Below are 22,009 nucleotides of genomic sequence, written 5' to 3' on the forward strand. Positions count from 1 at the left end.
ATTAGTCAAAAGTGTGAAAAAAAAGTGTGTGGAGAATAAATTCTCATAATTTAAGGTTCAGATATAAGAGAGAGATTGATTTATTTGAGAAATAAATAAATTTCCTAATGACTTGAGTATAAAGAGCAAGACAGCAAAGGTGGTAAAAACCACAGAGGGACAGACAAGGGTGCTTTCTAAGCCACACAGAGACTTTAAACTTTCTGCAAAGGGTGATCAGAAGCCATACATAGATTTTTTTTAAAAAAATATATATCTTTATTGATTTCAAAGAGAGGAAAGGAGAGGGAGAGAGAGAAACATCAATGATGAGTCATTGATCGAGCCCGCAACCCGGGCATGTGCCCTGACCGGGAATCGAACCCAGATCACATGGATCCTAGGTCCACGCTCAACCTCTGAGCCACGCCCGGCCGGGCGCCATACATAGATTTTTAAGAGGAGAATGCTAGGCTCCAAGTGCTCCAACCTGTTGCTGGGTAAAGAATGGAGCTACAGTGAAAATTTAGGTGATTAATTAGGAAGTTAGTGCTATAATCCAAGAAACTCTAACTGAATCCACTGTAGGGTATCTATACTTCTAGGTATAATTACTGCAGGAGACCCAGGGCTTGGTTCAACTGTTCCAAGTCTATTATAAGCCTCAGTTGTGGATTTCACATCTATGAGTATATAAAGATATTGATGTAAAGGAATGTTCATGGATCCTGGCCTTTTTTTCTTTATGAATGGAATACCAGTAGTTGTTTGAATATAATTAAACCAGTATTTCAAATAATAAAGTTACTAAGTAGTGTATAAGAATGCATTTTGTCAATACCAACTATAAGAAGGTAAACTCCCTCCCATTCTCCAAATAAAATACAGAAAATAACTATCCCTGCTTCTTAAGTGCGGTAATGAAGATTAAATGGGTGAATATATATATAAATAAATAAACACACACACACACACACACACACACACACACATGGGTTTAGCCCAAAGCCTGATGTACAATCAGTGGCCAAAATGCATCATTGGATAAATGAAAGAATAGAGAGTGAGTTGTAAGACCCCTCGGCTTTGGGCTTACCCTCTACAAGTCTATGCACACTGTTCAGGATTCTCATATGTCCAAGGCCTCTGAAAGTGGCTGCTTTCCCTAGGTGACCAGATTCTGGGCACTGCACTCTAGGTTATCACTCCGCATGGGTAAATTTTGTACCTGAGTATTGTCTCACCAGGAAGGCAGAACATGTCCCCTTGACCTACCCAAACTGACTGTGTCAAAAGAAATCATGTTCCCAAAGCTTTTTAATCAGTTAAGAAATAGCTGCCTCTTACTTTTTGTGTTTGTATGGAAATAACGCAGCACCACTCTATTTTTATATCAAGGAATGAATACCTTTCTAGCAGGCTACATTAACATCTAAAATTTCTCTAATTTAGCCAAAGGGTTCATTGATGGGTTTTCAAGGTTTTTCTTCTATTCCCACCTCATTTCCATGACAAGAAATATTTCACAGATGAACATCAAGGCCAAGACAAAGTTTCTGCAGGGTTTGCTGTATCTATTTCCAATGTAATAGGCGTTTTAGACATTTACTGTGTACCAGAAATAGTGTTAGGAATTTTTGTACATTTTTTTCATTTTCTTTTCACAATAAATATTTGACCTAGATAATCATATTTCATTTTTAAAGGTCAAAAAGCTAAGGTTCTCAAGATGACTAATCTGGGATCTGGGTGCAGAATGCAGGCCTGCCGGATTAGATAGCCAACATTCTCTTCCCTACGCTGCTCTGCAGTTCTAAAGACAGAGTTCACACATGTGATAGTAGTACAACCATATTTACTGAGAAGAATAATCATGTATATGACATTTTCCCTTTAAAATGTAAATGGTATTTTGAAGGATAAAGCTTCTAATTGTCACATAACTTATGTGACAATAACTTATGTGACAATTAGAAGCTTTATCCTTCAAAATACCATGTACATTACATTTAAACATGTTGTTGGCCCTTTCCCAAGGATACTTTTTCATTGATTTTTAGAGAGTGGAAGGGAGGCAGGGAGAGGGAGAGAAAGAGAGAGAGAAACACCGATGTGAGAGAGACACATCAATTGGTTGCCTCCCACACCCACCCCAACTGTGACCAGGGATTGAACCTGCAACCCAGGTATATGCCCTGGATCAGGAATCGAACCCAAGACCTTTTGGTGCTCAGGCCAACACTCTAATTACTGAGCTTACCAGACAGGCCAGACATAAATCTTTTATGTTTCTGTCCTCAAGTAACTTATGATACAGTGAAGGAGACAGGCATTTATTTATACATGTAATTATCCCAGGCCAAAAAAATAAATTCATGTTTAACCAAGACATTAAAAAAACTACAGAATAATTCATGAGTGATTCTAACTGGACAAAAGGGTTTTTATAATTCATAGGTTTCATACTCAAATGTTAATAAGCACCAGTCAGCCAACCTAAAGCACTAAGGATGGATAGGTGTGGCCTGTGTGAAATGGCAAATGGGAAGCCTGCCTAAGAAGGCAGCACCTATTCAGGCCCCGGTTGCTGGGAAGAAGTTTGGCCCAGACTCCGAAGCATCTAATATTAGAGGATGCTCCTCCACACACACATATTCATGCATACGCTCCCAATATTTCAGTGTTAGGATATAATTCATTTTTTTTTTTAAATGTAAGAATGGTCAAATAATGAAGGAACTATGCAGCCCCAAAAATCAACATAGAAAGATTTAAACTTGAAGGCTGACTAATTTCATAAAGCAGAGAGAGAGAATTTAAAGCCATAGCTTTAGCTGCTGCAGAGTAACATTATGCAGGATTAGATTCTTGGATGATATTTTTTTCCATTTTTAAACATTTGAACACACAACTACTTCAAGAGCTTCTTGTTGAACTGGCTCACAGTTTAAATCTCAAAGCTTTGGAGAACCTCAAGTTCAAGGTGTTGCGAAGTTGGGCCCCATGCTAGTTAATATTCATCAAGGAAAGATATTGTGGAAGAGGCAGAAACTGAAAATTTCCCCAGATTGAAGGATTTATTTCCATAATGTTGATATATTATTAAATATTAAAAGTTTTGAGAATAAAAATGATAGCAACACTTGAGAATGAAATGTGGTGTTTCATCATCAAATAGTCACATTAGTTTATAACTAAAAACAAGAAGGGCAAGAAAGTAGTTGTGAAATTCTGAAAGTACAAAATGATTATACCTGCTTATACAACTTAGTGAAATATTATAAATTTGAATACACATAACAATCTCACTGATAGACATTTAAAATATTTACTTCAATAAGTAAAACAAGTTGGAATTCCAGACTTCAAAACCTTCAGAAAGACCTAAATTATACACTGTACAAAGCACATTATAAATGTCTTCTGTTGTAAAGAAAACAAATTTTGGCTTTTGTAAACTGTGAAAACAAAATAAATATTTTTATAAGATTTATTATTTCAAGTACTGTTGGCTATCATCGAAAAGTTTTAGAATATTTTGACTAAGTTCCTACTTAAACTTCCTCCTTGTGATGATAAATTGGTTTTGGTACTAAGATAATTTGGCTTATTACTTAATGTTGCAGTTCTATAACTAGTGAAAATTTCCTATAATGAAGAAATCAAGTTGGTTGATGACCTCAAATTCTATGAAGTGTGGCTTTTAGAATACAGATTATTAAGAAACATATTGTAATTAGATTAACTTTTAACTCAGCAAGATTAAAAATAGTGTTATTTAGCGATTTTTTTATTTTTATTTTTATTGGTTTCAGGAGAGAGGTGACAGTTCTAAATTATAAAAATAATTCAACACAACAAAATAATAAATGATAAATGGATGAATAGGTACTCAGTGTGGTTCCTAAAGTTTAATGTTACTCTTGCTGCATTACAACTTGAGACTATATAGTTCTCCACTTCTAAGAGTTGGTAGCATAAATTAAACTCTGATCGCTCAGGTTGCTTTCTATATAGGTAAATCCTCCTGTGTTGTGAAAATGACTTACTCATGAAAATTTTCTTTTGTTATCCAAGAAAAAAAATGTTGCTACCCTAAGTTATACTCCATTTCTGAAGTTGTGAAATCAAATCAGATAAACAGCAAATTGAAACTTCAGAAAAATGGACCTCATAGTTTGATAGTATAATTTGGGGGAATTTTTTTTTGCATCTATTGAGCACTTGTATTATATGTCCTTTGGGATAAAGTGGGAAAATATGTCTTCATCATCATTTATACATTCACACTTATCATTGCTTCTGAAAAGAGTTAAGAATTGCACTAGTTCTAAAACAGAGTGAACAGCTGAAAGCATTTTTCAGTAGTGAAATATCCAAACTTCTCGTTCGTAGTTGAAGGTGGGGGAGGGGTGTGATGAGCAGTGGGATGTGAAGGACGAGCGGCGGGCCTGCCTGTCACCGGGGCTGAGAGCTTGGCGAAGGCTGTACATCATCTATCCTTCATTGGCTCATGAAACCCATCTCGGCTGAGATGCAAACGTGCAGGATGACACATAGATTTTTCATCTTCAGTCCTGATACTTCTGGGCTCCCTGTGCATCATTAAATTGTTTCATTTTTCTACGTTCACCACAGATGTGCTGCCGCCGGTTCCAGGCCAAGGGGATAAAACGGCAACGATGCTCTCAGATGGAGCCATTTATAGCAGCATTGACTTCACGACCAAAACCTCTTACAACAGCTCCAGCCAAATAACACAGGCTACCCCATATGCCACGACACAGATCCTGCATTCCAACAGCATCCATGAATTGGCTGTCGACCTGCCTGATCCCCAGTGGAAAAGCTCGATTCAGCAAAAAACAGATCTGATGGGATTTGGTTACTCTCTGCCTGATCAGAACAAAGGTAACAATGGTGAGTCAGGTTCTTATTTCCTGAGGATTCCTTTTCGTATCATTTGTGCATGAGATAGAAATTAGTATTTGTCGTTCAGTTTAGTGACTCATCACCAGGTTCACTATCTAAACTAAAAGCATATATCGGCATGTATTCAGCACCTTGCGGTTTCTTCCACCACCACTGCCACCACCACCACCGCCACCGTCACCACCGCCGCCGTTGCTCCTACCAAACGCCAACGCCAGCCTTTTTCATCCCTTCAGCTCTTTTTCGATACAGTGATCGGTAATCCATCTCAGCTTCCATGAGGCAGGACAGACACACATTCCCCCACTGTCCTCCCACATCTGCTTCTGAGTTGCTAACTGCATGTTCTGCATGGGCCTGTGCTGTGGACTAATCACATGCTGCCACTGTGACCTCTGCCCTTTAACCCTTAGCCGTACTTTACATCCCTGACTACCGATTGGCTGAGGGACTGTCTAATAGAATGCCACACAACCAGTCTCAGGATTTCAGCACCACCAGCTCTCACAACAGCTCAGAGCGGAGTGGCAGTCTCTCAGGTTGGTCTCATCACAGTAAGGAGAAATATTTGTTTGTCACCAGCATATGACCTGTGTTCCTAACAGCCACGAGGAAAACTAAATCACAGCTCATGGTCAGGCATTTCTCTTTCAGGACAGGACAGTTTATCCTATTGAAATCATGATTGCACGTGGGGATAGACATCAACCACTGTCACCTTGATGCACCAAGTGTCCGAGGATATATTTACTGAAAAACAGTGTCATTTTACTAAATACTGTTCATTAAAGAGCAGGTGTATTTGATCTGCCTTGAACCCTACTTAGGTGTCAAAAGAACTTTACATTAAAAAAATCATATGGGGAAGTCAACTACATGGTGTGGGCAATTGAAAAATGAGTTCAACTAAAGTGCAATTGGTTTTAGAGATTTTTCATATTAGGACTTTAGTGATATGCCTCCCTATTTTTGGACAATCTTTACAAAATATTGTGTAAAGGATTTATTATCTATTAAATGATGTTATTTGAAGTAAGGTATTGACACCATACTAAACATGTATGTTACAATGGGACATTTCCTTCACAATCAATTCACCCTGCAAAATAGTCTTTCAGATTGGTAATTTTTCTATGCCATAAATTTTAATACCTATTTGAGATATATCAGCCAAACTGCCAACTATAATGTAGGTATTATATAGCATGTGTAGGGAAAAACACATTTTACTGGACAGAAATATATACCTGTCATACTATCAGTGATGTCCTCCAGGCCCAAGGTGTTTACCTCTGAAATTCAGAGGTCGCAGTAGACACACTTTAACTTCCAACCATAACATCTACATTGTATACTGATGAATTTATCTACACTCTTCTAATTAATTCCATGTCTCTACTTGCTTAACTTTTCATATTAATGATATCCCATTTTTAAATAAATATTTTTAAACTACAGGTTTTTAGCAAAGGACTGTAGTATATTATATGTTGCACAACTATCAGGCATCAAGTCCATAAAGAGTTAATTCTTTTACATCATTAGGGTAACATTTACTAAACGACTTTTCCTCAGGAGATAGAACCCTTTCAGTCTGAAAATGTTAATGCTTTTTTTTTTCACTCCAAAATGGGCCATTTGCTCTTCTTACCTATTGGTAGAATTAGATACATTATAGAATCCAGAAAAATTTAAACATCTGTTATGAATTTAAAGTGACTTAATAAAATAGATGACTTTTTTGAATATCCTTATATGCCATTCATACTGTCATTTATTTATAATGAGTCTCACAATTGCCCTGAATAATTAAAAAGTAATTTATCTATTTTAGGCTTATTTCATTCAAGATATGTAGAGTCTTAAGCAATATACATATAAAAATACCTCCATGCTCCATGCTGTAAGCCATGGAATACATAAGACCTGTGAATCCTTCATAAAATATTCTGTACGTGTTAATTGCTGCCGAGTTTTAGAAGTTATCTTTTGAGTAATTGTAAGCAGAACAAGATTCACAATAGTGCTTACTTCTTTTTGAATCTATTAATCTCTTGAGTGACATTTACATATATCTATGCATTATAGTAACTACCTCATCTACATTTGAATACGAAATCACTTAAATCAGTGAGAGAAAGCATTCTTTAGGAGGTGGAAGCAAATTGAGTATTCCCTTTTTAGTTCAGTTCAATTGAATTTAATATTACAGACTTCATTTTATTCTTATAATCATGAATATGTTTCCTAAGGCTCAAGTTTAGGATCAAACTGCCCTACGGTTATCTAATCATATCATATTGTAAGATTTTCTTAATTCGTGCACAGTCATGAAACCAATTTAAAGTAACTGCAGTAATAAAGAAAATTGGACATTTCAGAATTGTTCGAGTGAATTTCTCATCCTCTTTGAAACTTTTATAATTTATTCAATATGTAATTTACAAACACTTTTGTTAACAATCCAACCATTAAAAAATATAAAAGAAAACTCAGATCTTTCAAAAGAGCATCTACATCATAATTATATATATAATATATATATATTATATTTATATGGCACAATATCAGCATCAATGACTAAATATTTTTATACAGGAATATTTTAAAAAATAGTCTATAAGCTTAATTTGAAAATGAGCTATTTTCATAATTTTCTTTGCATAGAAAAGTTCAGCATAAATAAATGTAAATCCAAATATTTACATTTTGGGTTGAGGAGCGATGGGTCAAATATATTTGCAAGTCATCAAAATATGTTCTCCTAAAGTGTAATGCAGGCAGTGTTCACTTTAAAATGCTTGAGGATCTTTTGTTGCAATTAACAGCAACAAACTATGTCTCACTTAGCTCCAGATTTAGATCTCAGATAGAAAATGTAATTTCCTTAGCTTATGACATATGCCCACCACCATGCTAAGAGCCCATCTGTCTTGGCTTGATGCTATAAGACAAAGCACATTGATTGATAGTCCTTCCAAGACTCTCCCACAATAAGAGCACAGAAATTTTCCCCAAAGAGAGGTATTTGAACACTGGATGGAGACCCTTACAGCTTCCCTGGATGAATCAGCTGTTTCCACAATACATTTTTTAAAAAAATATATCTTTATTGATTTCAGAGAAAGGAAGAGAGCAGGAGAGAGAGACAGAAACATCAGCGATGAGAGTCGGTATTGATCGGCTGCCTCCTGCACGCCCCCGACTGGGGATCGAGCCCACAACTGTGATGTCCTGGATCCTAGGTCGATGCTCAACCACTGAGCTATGCCTGGCCAGCCACAATACATTTTCAAGTCTGTTGTTTGAGTTGATAATGGCTTTCTTGACCTTGAGTAAGGACTTCAGTAGAGTTGGGTTCAGAGCTCCAGAAATAGTAATTTCCGCAAAAACAGCTGCATTTAAAATTGATTTTTCTTACCATGTGAATATGGGCCATAGACACTCAGAAAGCACCTCCACTTTCTCATGTATAAAATGGAGGTGTAAGAACTTGCCTGTTGGTGTCGCTCTGTTCTGGTGGTGAACATGTAACATTTCTAAAAGTGCTACGAAGAGAGTAAAAAACATTGCACACTTATAAATATAAGGAATAAAGGAGGCACAACTAGAGAAAAAGCTATGGACCATGTGTCCCAACCCATTCCTCTTTTAATTGTTGAAATATAGTTCTGATGCAACAGAAGAGAATACAGTGCTTGTTTGGGTGGGTAACCAGGAAACAAAGGATTAAGGCTCATCTAACTTAAACAAAAAAATTAGAGACATGAATTCAAACAAGTTTATTGCTCTGATTCTGAGAATCAGGGTATGCCTGTGATACTCTTTGGAGTTGGAGGAGTTGGGTGGGGTAAAGGCTGTAGACATGGGTAGAGCCTGGTTTGCTCTGAGACAGAGACAATTGGCATATTTATTGGACATTCTTTACATTCTGAGCCCTTTCCATACATTGTCTCATGAAATCCTCAAGATGCCTAAAGAAGTAGTAACTGTATATCTGTTCCACATGTGTGGAAATTGATTGAGGTTGTATCTATTGAGTAACTGATCAAGTAGTTGAGAAACTAACCTTTAAACCCAGAGATCAAGCTCTTATCCTTGAAGTTGAAGATACCTGTTCTCCTTGCTCTAAATACCTCTCATTCTGCCAAAGATAGAAATGAAAGGAAAGGTGAAAACACTTTGTTTGCAGGAATGCTCTTTTACATATGTGTATGTATGTGCACACTGCATAGAAAACAGACATAGTTCTATAATTGGCAATATTGTATATATGTCAGTTTAACAGTTTAATCATTTTTTGGCACTTAAATGACATAATTTTCTGAATTGGCTGATGCATATTAGTAATGGAAAGAAGGGAGCTGAAGTAGACTTCTAGTGATATCTCTATTGCTAGACAGCCCTGATACAAATATTTGATTCTTACAACTTTTAGTTCCAAAAGATGAAATCCAAGGAGTCGGCACCATTTGTTGGAAGCCTAGCTATAGGCTGCTGTGGAAATGATGGAAGTTCCTCAGGTTCCCCTTGGTCATCCTGCTCAGGACGTATTCATTCCTGCATCCACAGTGGTCCATTTAGGAAGAAACTTTATTTACTTAACCCTGAAGGAGTGAAAAATTTGGCACTATACAAATGATAATGTTTATTTTATATCTTATTAAGCTCCTATAATTCCAGATACGGCCTGTATGCTGTGGGGTTACTTTCAGCTCATGCTTTGTGCATGGATTCGTTTGTATTGCAATGGTAATGAAACTGATTACTGTGTTTCCATTCATTTTTCCTTCCTCTTTGGAATTTAGGAAATACTATGTTTAAAACATCTGGGAACTACGCTCCCTGTATGCAGAAAAAAATTGTGTTGTTCATTAGTTAAAAGTTATATAAACATATTAGTGTGAAAGATTTATAACTTATCCTCCGGTATAGCCAATTGATTTTTTATCAGTTACTTTTAAGAGAAAACTGTTACCCGCCTGGATTAATTAAATTGATTAAATTCTAAAGGAAAAGTTTAGCCTGCATTTTGCACTGGGAGAGATTTATGCAAAAGAGCATTATAAATGCACTAAAACCTGACATTTGAAAGAATTTGTTATGGCCCATTGTTTCACGTAACAATGAAAATGTGGAGGCAGCACCCGGGGATAATCAATAAATGTGCTTTTCCTAGAGCAGCCACGTTCTTGGTTTACTCAGCTCTGTCGTTAATGCATTGGGAAAGAAACAATCTCATTTTGAGTGATTTATAAAAATGTTTTTCTGATTGTATCGTTTCCTTGTTTATAGCTTTTAACAACTATAACATACTGATTCTGGTGTTTTGAAAACATAGATACATCTTCCCATCTGACGTCCTTTGTTTCTTCCGATATTTTGTATGTCTGAGTAAATGCATTATCACTTTCAGGTGGGAAAGGTGGAAAAAAGAAGAAAAATAAAAACTCCTCCAAACCGCAGAAGAACAATGGATCGACTTGGGCCAACGTCCCGCTGCCTCCCCCTCCTGCGCAGCCCCTCCCTGGCTCCGAGCTGGAGCACTACGCGGCGGAGCAGCAGGAAAACGGGTGAGCGGGCTTAGATGCCACCAGGCCGCCGGGCGTCCCTCCTCCCTGTGTGCACGTCTGCCTTGATTTACCCTGTGTTCTCCTCCTGTCCCCCCGCCCCCTTCCCAGCCTGCTCACCGCTTCTCCCCCCTTTCCTTGTTTGAACCAGCTATACGTTTTTAGCTGATAAATACAACACAGCACATACTGAGGCCTGGACTCCTCGGCATCAAGTGCCTTAGATTGTCTGCAATCATGATAATGCAACCTCCATTTATAATATTGTCTGTTAGTTTGAAAGCAAGTACCCACAGCTCTGTGAACTAAAGAGCCACTCCTGAGAAGGGCCGAAAGGGAATTAAAATAACCTCCTTCATCATCCCTCGCAGCTCTCTAATGACTCGGTGTCTGGCCGTAACAGGGCGCCCGCGGGGGAGCTCGGTCACAATGGGATAATTGTAGAGACCTGGCCGCTCGGCAGAACTTTAATCACCAGCCTTGATGGGAATTTGGGGGCTTGGACAATAAAAGACAGGCATGCGCTGTCACAAAACCTTTTTAAGTAAGAAAAAGTCCTTTGAGGGCCTTTAAATGCGACCAGTTTCCTTATTTTTTTCCTAAACATCTCACAAGAGTTAGTTTGTTTTGTTCTGTTAGTCGTCGTGTTAATAGATTGTAAAGCAGAAAGACACGGAGACGTTTGATTCTCTAACCCAAAAACAAATAGCGAGTCAGAGGAAACATACTCGGTCCCTTTTTCTTTTTAACACTGGTAACCGCTCTGTCTTCCTCAGTTTCCAAGGTCACCATTGTTTTTGGATAAAACTGAACAGTACGGAATAAAGACAGTTTCTCTTTTTCTAAGTTTTTCTTTATTTAGAAGTTTTTAGATAAAAATACTAATATTAAACTTTTAATTAGATATTAAAATTCAGTTTATTTGAATAATGGTCTATTTTCTGTCTTGTTTCACATTAAGATCAGATGCACATGCTTATACATTTTTCCTCCTTATTTCTTTCTTTTTACATAGCTGCTGTCTTGTCTTTGAAGTCTCCAGATTAATTTTGCTCTGTCACAAACTTTGTATCCATCAAAAGACCTATTTGCTTTTTCTTCCAGTTATGTAATACATATACACATACATATGTATACTGCGTATACTATATGTGCATTATATACACAGATATATAAATACATAGATAGGCATATATATACATATGCATATTTCTATATTTTTTTATATATCTTTCCCTCCAAAGCACTTCATTCACTTCTATGAAATTATGGCTCCCATATATAACATATTATTATTTTACTTTTAAAAAATAAGTTCACATTTGAAATAAGAAATTAAGAGCACACCCCTTTTCTCTGACTTAAATACAAGATTCTGCCTATGATCTTATGTAATTCATATTGGTAATATAAATGTGTTAATGTTACATGAATCCTGGGCAGAGAAAAACAAGATATATTATTCCACAAGAAAATATTACTTTCAGGGCTTAGAAATCTTCAGTTTAAAAAGTTTATTACTCTTAACAAAAAATAGCCGTTAAGTCTTAACCTGTCAGTAAACTGATAGCAAAATTCAATTTCCTTATATTTTGGATTCAGTTTTTTAAAGACTAACACTTGAAAATTTTTATTTCAATTGTTTGTAATGAAAAAAATATTTAAAGCCAGTATGACAAGAATAAATTAAAATGAGCAGATTTGGAAAGGCTTTTTCCATTTCCTGTTTTAGTCTTTAAAGTTTTGTTTTTCCTAATGTGAAACATTATAGTACTGAGAAGGCAAGGTGTTTGAACGCTTCCTAGACTATTTATACTCTGGTACTCATGATGTTGACATTGGCTGTTTTGCAGATGGGATCTTCTATACGGTTGTTTATATGCCTTGATTTGAAATTTATGCAGGTTTAAGGTTTTCTTGAGACACAAACAAAAACTTTAGAACTCACCTTTTTTATTTTGAACAACCAAGGAGTCTGCAATTGCACTTCTTATGGCAATATATTGTTTTTGTGTTTGTTGTTTTTAACATATCATAATACAGAATTTATTCAACACTCTTTTTTTTCTAGGTACATAAGAAGGGCTAGTTTCTGTGTTAAAAGGAAAGCCACAGAGATGACAGAAAAGAATACAAAATTAATAAGGAAGATCTAATCCGTGATCTAGGGAGCTCATAAGAGAGGGAGATAGAGACTGGAAACGACACACACACACACACACACACACACACACACACATTATTTTGTATTAGCAATGTGCATACAATAATAATTTACATACAGAAAGGGATAATCACATACGTCAGGTAAGGCTGGGGCAATCCTACAGAAGTTGAGTTTTGAGGTGAATCTAGAATTACCTATTTACAAATAACAATGCCCAGAATTAGGTGGTTGGTGCGGGCCAGGCTCCGAGTCAGAAGGAAAAGAGACAAAGGTGGTGAGACATAGGCCCTAACCTAAAGTAACCTGTGCACCAGGATGGATCGCTACCCAGTGACTACAACAAAATGTTATTACTAATGTTGCCATTTGCTGTGCAGGCGAAAAGAAAATGTTCTAGCCAAAAGCAAAAAATAGATATGAAATTCAAGAAGAAGAAATAAAATTTAAAAAAATAATAAAAGCATAGCCCATTAGTCTTCTTTTGGTACTTTCCAGTCCTTGTAAACCCCGCCGTTTCCTAGTCACGGTTACTTGCCTGTCCTTTATTTTTCATCATTCCTTAAGCGGTTCTCACCGCGTTTCATTCAGGCTGCCTGTCTGTGGCCTTCCACAGCTGGCGGCTGCTGCTCGAGGTTGGTGAGCTTGAGACACGCACAGGCCGGAGGGAATCTGAGAGGCGCCCTGAGGACAACTCTGAAACCTCGCGTGTCATATAGGGATTCCGATCGCTAGGTGTGGGTGATGCGCTGGAGGACAGGAGGCTGGGCGTAATGAATGGCATATTGCAGCAGGGTGGCCAATATCATGAAAACGATAAGCGAATAAAATAAGAGATGGAGGGACAGGGTTAGATTCTGGAGATACGCCTAGCTGAGAATAATCACAATCTTGGAAAGATTGTCTCTTGTTTTTTTATTATAATGTTTAGTATTGTTTCTAAGAAGTTGGATATTATCAATTTTTCCCCAAGCCCTTCTTGGGTCATTTTCCCCCACTGTACTAATATCAAAAGTATCAAATCATTGTCCAAATGGAGAACGTATTTAACTGTTCATCCAGTGCCATAGCAACAGTGGTGAATGTTCTCTCTCATCAATACGCCTCTCTCAACTTGACAAAAAAGTGTCAAATATATTCATTTTTTGCTATAAATATAAGGTACTTTTAATATAATCATATGATGCTAGTAGGAATTTAGTAATCGTTCAGTAGAAAACATGCTCTGCTTTGTTACTGCAATTAAAGATCGGCAAGCTTTTGCGGGTGTTGAACTTTATTGTATTCTTATTGGGGACTTGGTATTTGTAGTTGGCCTTCAACAAGTCAGTTCACATGCAACACTGATTTGTTGTCATCTTTCTCATTGTTCACGGGCGAGACAATATGATGCCTCACTTCACCGCCAACGTCAAGGAACAAAAGCTCCTCCAGGAAAGGTTGCCCAGGAGAAATTCTGTCTGGCAGTAGAAGCATTTTCACAGTCTTTTTGATGTTACTGCTGAAATTTCAGCGCTCAACTAAGATATGTATCTGTAAATGTGAAGAAAACTCTAAAAACAGAGCTACGCTTTTCATAACATTTATGGAGACATCTGTTACTTTCTTGCCCATCGTTAGAAATTGCATGAAACCGAAGTAGTTGTTGTTGTAGGACGGATTAACACAGGACTGCGTCAGAGATGAGGGACAGCAGCTAATGACCCCCACCATGCCACCTGCTCCGTGCCCAGGTTTCCTTCGTCTCTCCTCTTATGTTCTTCCTCTCTAGTCTTTCTTTTATTCCCTCTGTCTCTGTTTTCTACATCTTGCACAAACCACTAGCTCACATGAATCCATGGACTTGACTCAGCTTTGCTTATGTTCTCTCTCTTTCTTCCTCTCTCTAAACATATCCTTGGGTGACGATAAAAATAGAAAAGAAACCTAGGCATTTATATTTTTATTTATTTGTTTGTTTATTTGTTATTATAGTTTTAATGCTCATCTGAGGATATGTTTTTATTGATTTGAGAGAGAGAGAGAGAGAGACAGAGACAGAGAGAAACATCGATGTGAGAAACATCCATTGGTTGCCTCCTGTACACACCCCGATCAGGATTGAACCTGCAACCCAGGTATGTGCCCTGACTGGGAATCGAACCCGTGACCTTTTTGGTGCATGGGATGGTGCTCCAACCAACTGAGCTACCCGGCCAGGACCTAAGCATTTTTTATTAATGAAGCAATTTATGTATTTTTCAAATCAATAAATATGCTTATCACCTAGAGTTTTTAAGGTATTATGTCAACGGTGGCCAAACAGGAATAATTCAGTGTCATAACTTCAATGTTGCATAAATATACTTGAGAAAAAGATACTCTTAATGTGTGAAAGTTTAAATACTAAAATAAGTTAGACAATAGTTAAAGAATCCAGCATTGGGCATGGCCTAAGACAATCTGTAATCAATTTTCAAGTAAATGTGCAAAAATATTGTCAGTGCAAGTTTAGAAAGTAATATATCAGGGCTAGTTGGCCACATGAAGGAAATCTTTATAAAAGATGCAGGATTTATCCTGGAGCTTGAAGGGTTTTTAAGATTAAGGAAGGTGAAATTGGAGGAGTGCAGTTTATTTGAAATAAGTTAAATTCTTTAAACTAGTGTACCAGGATGGAAAAGTACGAAAGAGGAAGAAAATAAACCAATTTATTTTGAGCAAGAGATTCTTGTTGAAAAGCTGAAAATCAAAAACAAAAAAAACAAAACAAACACCAAACAAATCACCTGAAAAGGTAGGTTGAGACTTAGACATTTAACAGGCAGAAGAATGAAGAGCAGTGAATATTTTATTCAAACAATTCGGTTTTTATAGACCAGTTCTGAAGTGGTGCACAGGATTCATTAGAGGGTGGGGAAACTACAAGCAAGAAATCCAAATGGAACAGTGGGTTAGAGACTTTTCACTCACCAGAATTTTTTCTTCAAACAGGAACAGTGGCATTGTTTTAGAGCAATAGATTTCCTCAGCCAGGTTGTTTTTAAGTTGTCGGTCAATGGGAATACAACTTTAACCGATGTATTTCCTAGTAGGTGGGAAAATTTTTGCAACATATTAAAGTGTGCTTGATTATACTAAAATATAGATGATATTTCTGAACAAATATTCCAATCAGGGCTTCTGAGACAAAGTCTTCAGTTTGCAACACATTGAGACAGAGGATTACTCAGGTAGCTTCAACAAGAGAGGAAAACTGAGCAGCCAAAGGTGATCTCATTCCCGGTGAAGGACCTCTCAGTAGCTATCCATCACCCACAGGCAGAAGTCCAAACCCCCTGTCGGAGCTGATGAGGCCTTGCGACCTGGCTCATCTCTCCCTCTCCTGCCCGTCGGGGGCCAACCTTCACCTGCCAGCTCTTGCCTGTCAGAGAACTATTTGAGTTCCCCAAATACTTTCCCTTTTCTCTTTCTCCAGACCAGCACATGTGTTACTTAGAACATCTTCTTTTCCAGTAGTCAGCTAGCCTTGCCCAACCGCAAGCCTAGTTCCAGCCTCCCTGCTCCCTCTTCCTAAGTATTCGATATTGCTGATTATTTGCTTGATATCGGTCTGCCCCGTTGGATTCCTTGCTCTGTGCATAAAGCCTGTCACCTGGCTCATGACTGTTGAGTGAAAGGATGATAAATTCAGGTTTTATAATACACTTTGTTTTTTAGATCAGTTTTAGATTAACAGTGAAATGGAACAAAAAACACAGATTGTTCGTGTACTCCCTGCCCCCGCCCCTTTGCAGAGCCTCTGCTACTATCAGTGTCTTGCACCAAAGTGGTACATTTGTTAAGGTGATGAACGTACCTTGATGCATTATTATCACCCATTAGGATTCACTCTGGGTGTTGCACATTCCGTGGCTTTGAACAAATGTGCAGTGACATCTCTTCCCCACCATGGTAGCATACGGAGTAGCTTCACTGCCCTAAAAGTCCTGTGCTCTGCCTGTTCCTCTCTCCTTCCCCTTAACCTCTGGCAACCACTGAACTCCTTGCTGTCTCCATAGTTTTGCCTTTTCTAGAATGTCATACGGTTGGAATCATAGAGTGTGCAGCCTTTTCAGACTCGCTTCTTTCGCTTCGTGATATGCATTTAATGTTCCTTATGCCCTTTCATTGCTTGATAAGTAAACCTCTGTGTAGGCTTTTTGATAAATTCCGTTTTAAACAAAATAAGTGAAAAGACACTTAAGGGCAAATATTCCAGAATCTTCTGGACATTTTCGAGTTAGCACTAGTAAGGGAGCTAAAGACGAGGTGCACACGTCTGTGTAGCTCACCCTCTTTTCAGTTTCTTTCATGAAGGCCTTCCGTACGCAAGACACTGTAATCAGTGCTGGAAATGCGAAGTTGGGAATTAGAGAGTTCTTGAGTTTAAGAATCTCACAGCATAGTGGGGAAAAAGACATGAAACAAATAATCTCAATATACCTTGGGGAATGCCACACTATGAGTATTAGGGAGTTATGATCAATGCCATATGAGGGGCTGAGAAAGCTTCACAAAGCTCACGTTTGAATTGAACCTTGAAGGAACAGCTGGAGCTTACAGGTAGATGGTTGGAGAATAGTCATATACCAGTTTATAGCTTAGACAAAGTACCGAGTAGGCTGGTGTCGTGGAAATTAAACTATTACAATAAGCTGATCAGATGGAGAGTGTTGTTTAGGTCCTGCTAATGCATTTGAACTTTTTTCTCATATTAGCGATAATCACTGAATAATTTAAAGCATGAGTGTGATGTGGATGAAGATTCTAGAAATATAATCTGTTTGCTTGTGTAGAAGACATGAAGGTGACATCCCCAAAGACTAGGAGACCCAATGGGACAGTTCACACCCAAAGGAGACTGATCTGTGATGTGGAGGAAGCAGTCAGATGTAAAAGAAAGATTTGGAAAGTATTTAAGGTTGAAGGAATAGGAAAATTATATCTAGTATCGGTCATCCTATCTTATGTCTCTTTTTAAAAGAACATTAAGGTCTATTTGATTTATGAAAATAATAATACTACACAAGAGGTGTAAACAGAAATGCTACTGGTACAAGTAAAACTTTTAGAGTTAATTTTATAATTCCCTGGCCAGAGTCCCTAAAAAACATGCTGTTTTAAAATATGTCATTTTTCTTTCAAATATACATTTTATAGGGTTAGGTTTTGAACTTCTGTTTTATAGCTGTTAGGTGTTGAAATATAGGGAGGCATGAGTTTCTACTAAGAAAATTAAGAGAATCAAAGGACTATTGAATAATTTTGTAGCACAAAATCGTAATGATTAACATGTCATATGGATTGAAAGGTTGGCATAGATCTAGAACAAGAGTAAATAAGTTTCTCAAGCTCCTCTCAGACGATCAATATCGGCATATTCTCTTGGTACAAGGGGATGAACGGAAGAAAGTAGTTAAATCTACAAGCACTCAATTATTTAATCGTCTTTAATTAGCAGTTTGTTTTTTCCACATGAGTAACTTTGTTGGGAAGTTCCTGCCTTTTATAACTGTGGGGTAACAATTCGGTAATAAGATCCTTTACGAATAAATTGAGATATGGAGAGAGCAGATGTAATTATGATTAGAAATTAAGGTAACAGCCAGGAGATTTACTGTGGCAACGCTAATAACTGGGAATCAGGAGGAGATAAACTGAGAGCACAGTTCAGACACCCCTGTTACCACTGTGGCTGTTGCTTACGGCCGGTATAATTGCGCGTGTGCACGTGTGTATATTCTGATGTGCTTTTTGGTCTCCTTTAATTTCAGCTATGACAGTGACAGCTGGTGCCCGCCGTTGCCGGTACAAACCTACTTGCACCAGGGCATGGAAGACGAGCTGGAAGAAGACGATGAGCGCGTCCCGACACCTCCTGTCCGAGGGGTGGCCTCGTCCCCCGCCATCTCCTTCGGGCAGCAGTCCACGGCGACGCTCACGCCCTCCCCGCGCGAGGAGATGCAGCCCATGCTGCAGGCTCACCTGGACGAGCTGACCAGGGCCTACCAGTTTGACATAGCCAAGCAAACATGGTAATGCCCTCGGCGGGCCGGGGACCCGGGCTTTCAAAACATGGGGGAAGGAAACGTTCTTTCCGTTAAAGTCCCAAGGGTTCTCGTGGAACTGTACAGCTGGGGTTAGAAAGGCCTTTGTGCAACTTTTTAATTATCTAGATAAGGAATTGACCCACGAGATGCTAAATAATATGACCAAAGTCACAGAGCTGGGGAGAGTGAGTGGAGCAAGAAGTTAGATCTGTTGAATTTCAGGCTGAAGTGCTTTTGGCTACAGCAGAGTATTTTCTAATTTATAGTTTAACTTCAATTAGCTTATCCTTGGACTCACTTCCAACACCATGATAAAAGTCTCCTCTCAGATTCTCTCAAGTGTCTATAATTAATTCTGCACGTGGTTGTGAATATATAAAAGTAAGCTTCTGTAAATCACCTATGGTCAGTGTCAGTTATTAAAAGACCTTCTTTGGGCCGAATTAAATGAGAAAGGAAAAATTACAATATTAGTAGCAGTAAATGCATTTAAAAACACAGAATGAATTACACATCCCGATTGCTTTCTTTCTAATAAATCTATAAACCTGCAGAAGGTATAAATGGAAATCTACTTAGGTGTCCTGGGAAAATATGACAGCAATACAACTGGGACCAATCCTCATTATTTTGTACAGTTATTTTTCTCATTTGCTCTCTCTTCTCCCAAATAGTAACATAAAAGTCTGACTCCTAAAAATTACATCTTGATGATATATCTTTGTTTATCTCTTTTTGATTTATACCTTGTGCTTGAAGTTAGAGTACATTCTTATGATAGAGTATTTGCTTCTTTTTGATAGTTTTGGCTACTGGGGTAAGTTGATAAGATACATTTTATTCACTGTATTAAGGAACTATTTATTTTAAAAACACAGTTAAATATACAAAGAGGTACTAAAACCAGGAATTTCACTTAAAGCTTATTAGAAACAGTCTCTTTTCTTAGATTTAGATATTCTTGAATATTTTTCTCAATTAGATGGGTTTTTTTGCAAAGATTAAACACTATCTATTTTTAAAGTGTTATTTTGTATCAGACTGCTTTATAAAACACCCCTCTTTTAAGTTGAAGCCAGCTGCTTTACAAGCCAGAAGATTTCCTTCAAGTTAACTTCTGAAGCTCTGTAGTTTAGTTACTTAAAGCACAGGTTCTAGCTCAGGGTTCTCAAATCCGACTGAATTTTGGAATCACCTGGACAGCCTTACATATATCAATACCTAGGCCCTATTCCGGATATTCTGATGGCTTAGTGTGGTTTTCACTGGGGGTAGCCAGGCTGGGGCCACTGCCATGGCCACTTACTAGCTGTGTGACGCTGGGCAACTTATCTAACATTTCTGGGCTTCAGTTCCCTGTTTGTAAATGATGTTGGTCATAGTAATTGGTTCATATATAAGCCCCCAAGAATATTCTCTGGTTCAGGAGTTCACTAGAAAGACCACAGAGCTCACAGGAAGCTCTTACACTGGGTTACAGTGTATTATAATGAAAATATGCGGAGTAAAGTTAGCCAAGAAAAGATGCATGGGATAGAGTCCCGGACAGTTGCAAAGACAGAACTTCCAGTTGTCCTCCCAGGGGAGTCAGGGAGAGCATTCCTTTCCTGGCAACAGTGTGCACCAATATGAAGGAGCATTGCCCACCAGAGAAGCTCGCATGAGCCCTGGGGTTCAGTCTTTACTGGGCTCTGTCACACAGACATGCTGACCACCTGCATGGCTGACCTCGATCGCCAGCCCCTCCAGACTGCCGGCAAGCTGACCCCTTGTGACTCGAAGACCCTACCATAAGTCTCATTGATAGACTTTCTGGAGGAGCCTAAGGCCTCCAAGGAACAAAGACATTTTTATCAGACAGAACATGCTAGTGCTTAGAAATTACCTTCCCAGAGCACAGGGCAAAGGCCTACCTTCTCTTTAGGCAAGGACAAGTTTATTAATACACATCACAGCTTTTGTGAGAATTAAATGAGTTTGCACTTATATTGTACTTTGTAAAGAATCTAGCTTCTTCCAGCCAACAATCCTCCGGAATGTCATTGCTGACTCCTGGGCAGGGATATGAGATGCCAGGTGCTCACCCAGGACTTGCCCTTCTGGAGTGGAAGCACCTCCCCATCTGGGCTGCACATCAACACCCCAGGAGAAACGTTTACAAAGTAGTAACCCCCAGGCTTCAACTCCAGGGACTCTGCTCATGTTGGCCCCTGAAGTGAACAGCACAGTGCCTGCCAGGAGGAGATGTTTAAAAATGTTACATGAGTTCTTTCCATATTTCAGTGTATCTCCCAATTCTGCCAAACTCAGGGAGTATTGTTCACCCCTCAGTGTACCTCCGTTCCATCAAAAGGTGTCAATAGTGATGTAGGATAGAGGGTTGGTCTGTCTGGTCCTTCCCAGAGCCAAGGGGCCCACCCTTAGAGGGGGAGTTGTGTGTGTAAACATCACCTTATAGTCACTTGTTCATCACTTGGCTCACTTCATCTTTGATCCACAAACAGCATTCGAGGCCACTCTTCCAGCAAGGTGTAGTCATCCACACTCAAGACTTTTGTCAGAGTAGTTAAGGAACTAATAACCATGGGGCCTCACATTCCCAATCTGTTCAATTAAAGATGTGGGCCTGATGATATTGAGGTAGCTCCTGGAGTTAATATATTAGGTGGTGTTTGTTTTTAATTGAAAGACCTAGAATCTTGTTAACATTGGGGTTGGCTACAAATTCAAGAATGCTTTTGCGAGAGGAATATTAACTCTAGAAGAGTGAAATATTTTTCCTCACAATGCAAAAATTAAAGAAAAATGATCTTGTATCTTTAAATAAAAAACTAACAGTAAAAATGTATATAGCACTTGTTTTCCATTTCCTTAAATAGCAGAGGTTTTTTAAATACTTTGTTTCAAAGCAAAAAAACACACAGAATGCTTAATGTGGCCAAACATGTGGTATATTCACTCTTTAATGAGGATAAGAAATGAAATGTGTTTTTGTTTGGCATTTTACTGCTTAGAAAAAACTCTTAAATATGTGCAAAGTGAACTGAGGGAACCCCAGTGTCCGGCTCTCTATTTTACTAACCACATGATTTGAAGCAAGTCATTTAAATTGAACTTCGCTTTAGTAAATTCTAAAAGAGAGTTCTATCTGCTTCACAAGGTTGGGATAAAGTCACTCTCCATTGCAAAGGGTTTATTGAGCACCGTATGTGCTGAGCTCGGGGTGCTGAGATGAGTCCCTTCTGCCTTCTGGAGTCTAAGACTTCGGTGGGTGACACAGAGGCACAAATAAG

At 38.3% G+C, this 22,009-nt stretch overlaps 1 protein-coding gene across 10 annotated transcripts in view; it reads left to right on the forward strand.

Moving 5' to 3' along the window:
* The window catches only part of ROBO2 (roundabout guidance receptor 2), a 557,240-nt gene that overhangs the window by 508,991 nt on the left and 26,240 nt on the right, over nucleotides 1–22,009 (forward strand). For 8 of the 10 annotated variants that reach the window (XM_016201743.2, XM_016201744.2, XM_016201747.2 and 5 more), the window contains 3 exons: nucleotides 4,618–4,899; nucleotides 10,328–10,484; nucleotides 18,441–18,701. In XM_016201743.2, coding sequence (XP_016057229.2) covers nucleotides 4,618–4,899; nucleotides 10,328–10,484; nucleotides 18,441–18,701 — 700 coding nt within the window. The remainder of the gene's footprint in view (nucleotides 1–4,617; nucleotides 4,900–10,327; nucleotides 10,485–18,440; nucleotides 18,702–22,009) is intronic. The other 2 variants (XM_016201745.2, XM_087818099.1) reach the window with 1 other exon arrangement.

This window comes from Miniopterus natalensis, chromosome 6 (genome assembly GCF_054644295.1).
Source record: "Miniopterus natalensis isolate mMinNat1 chromosome 6, mMinNat1.hap1, whole genome shotgun sequence".
NCBI lineage: Eukaryota > Metazoa > Chordata > Mammalia > Chiroptera > Miniopteridae > Miniopterus > Miniopterus natalensis.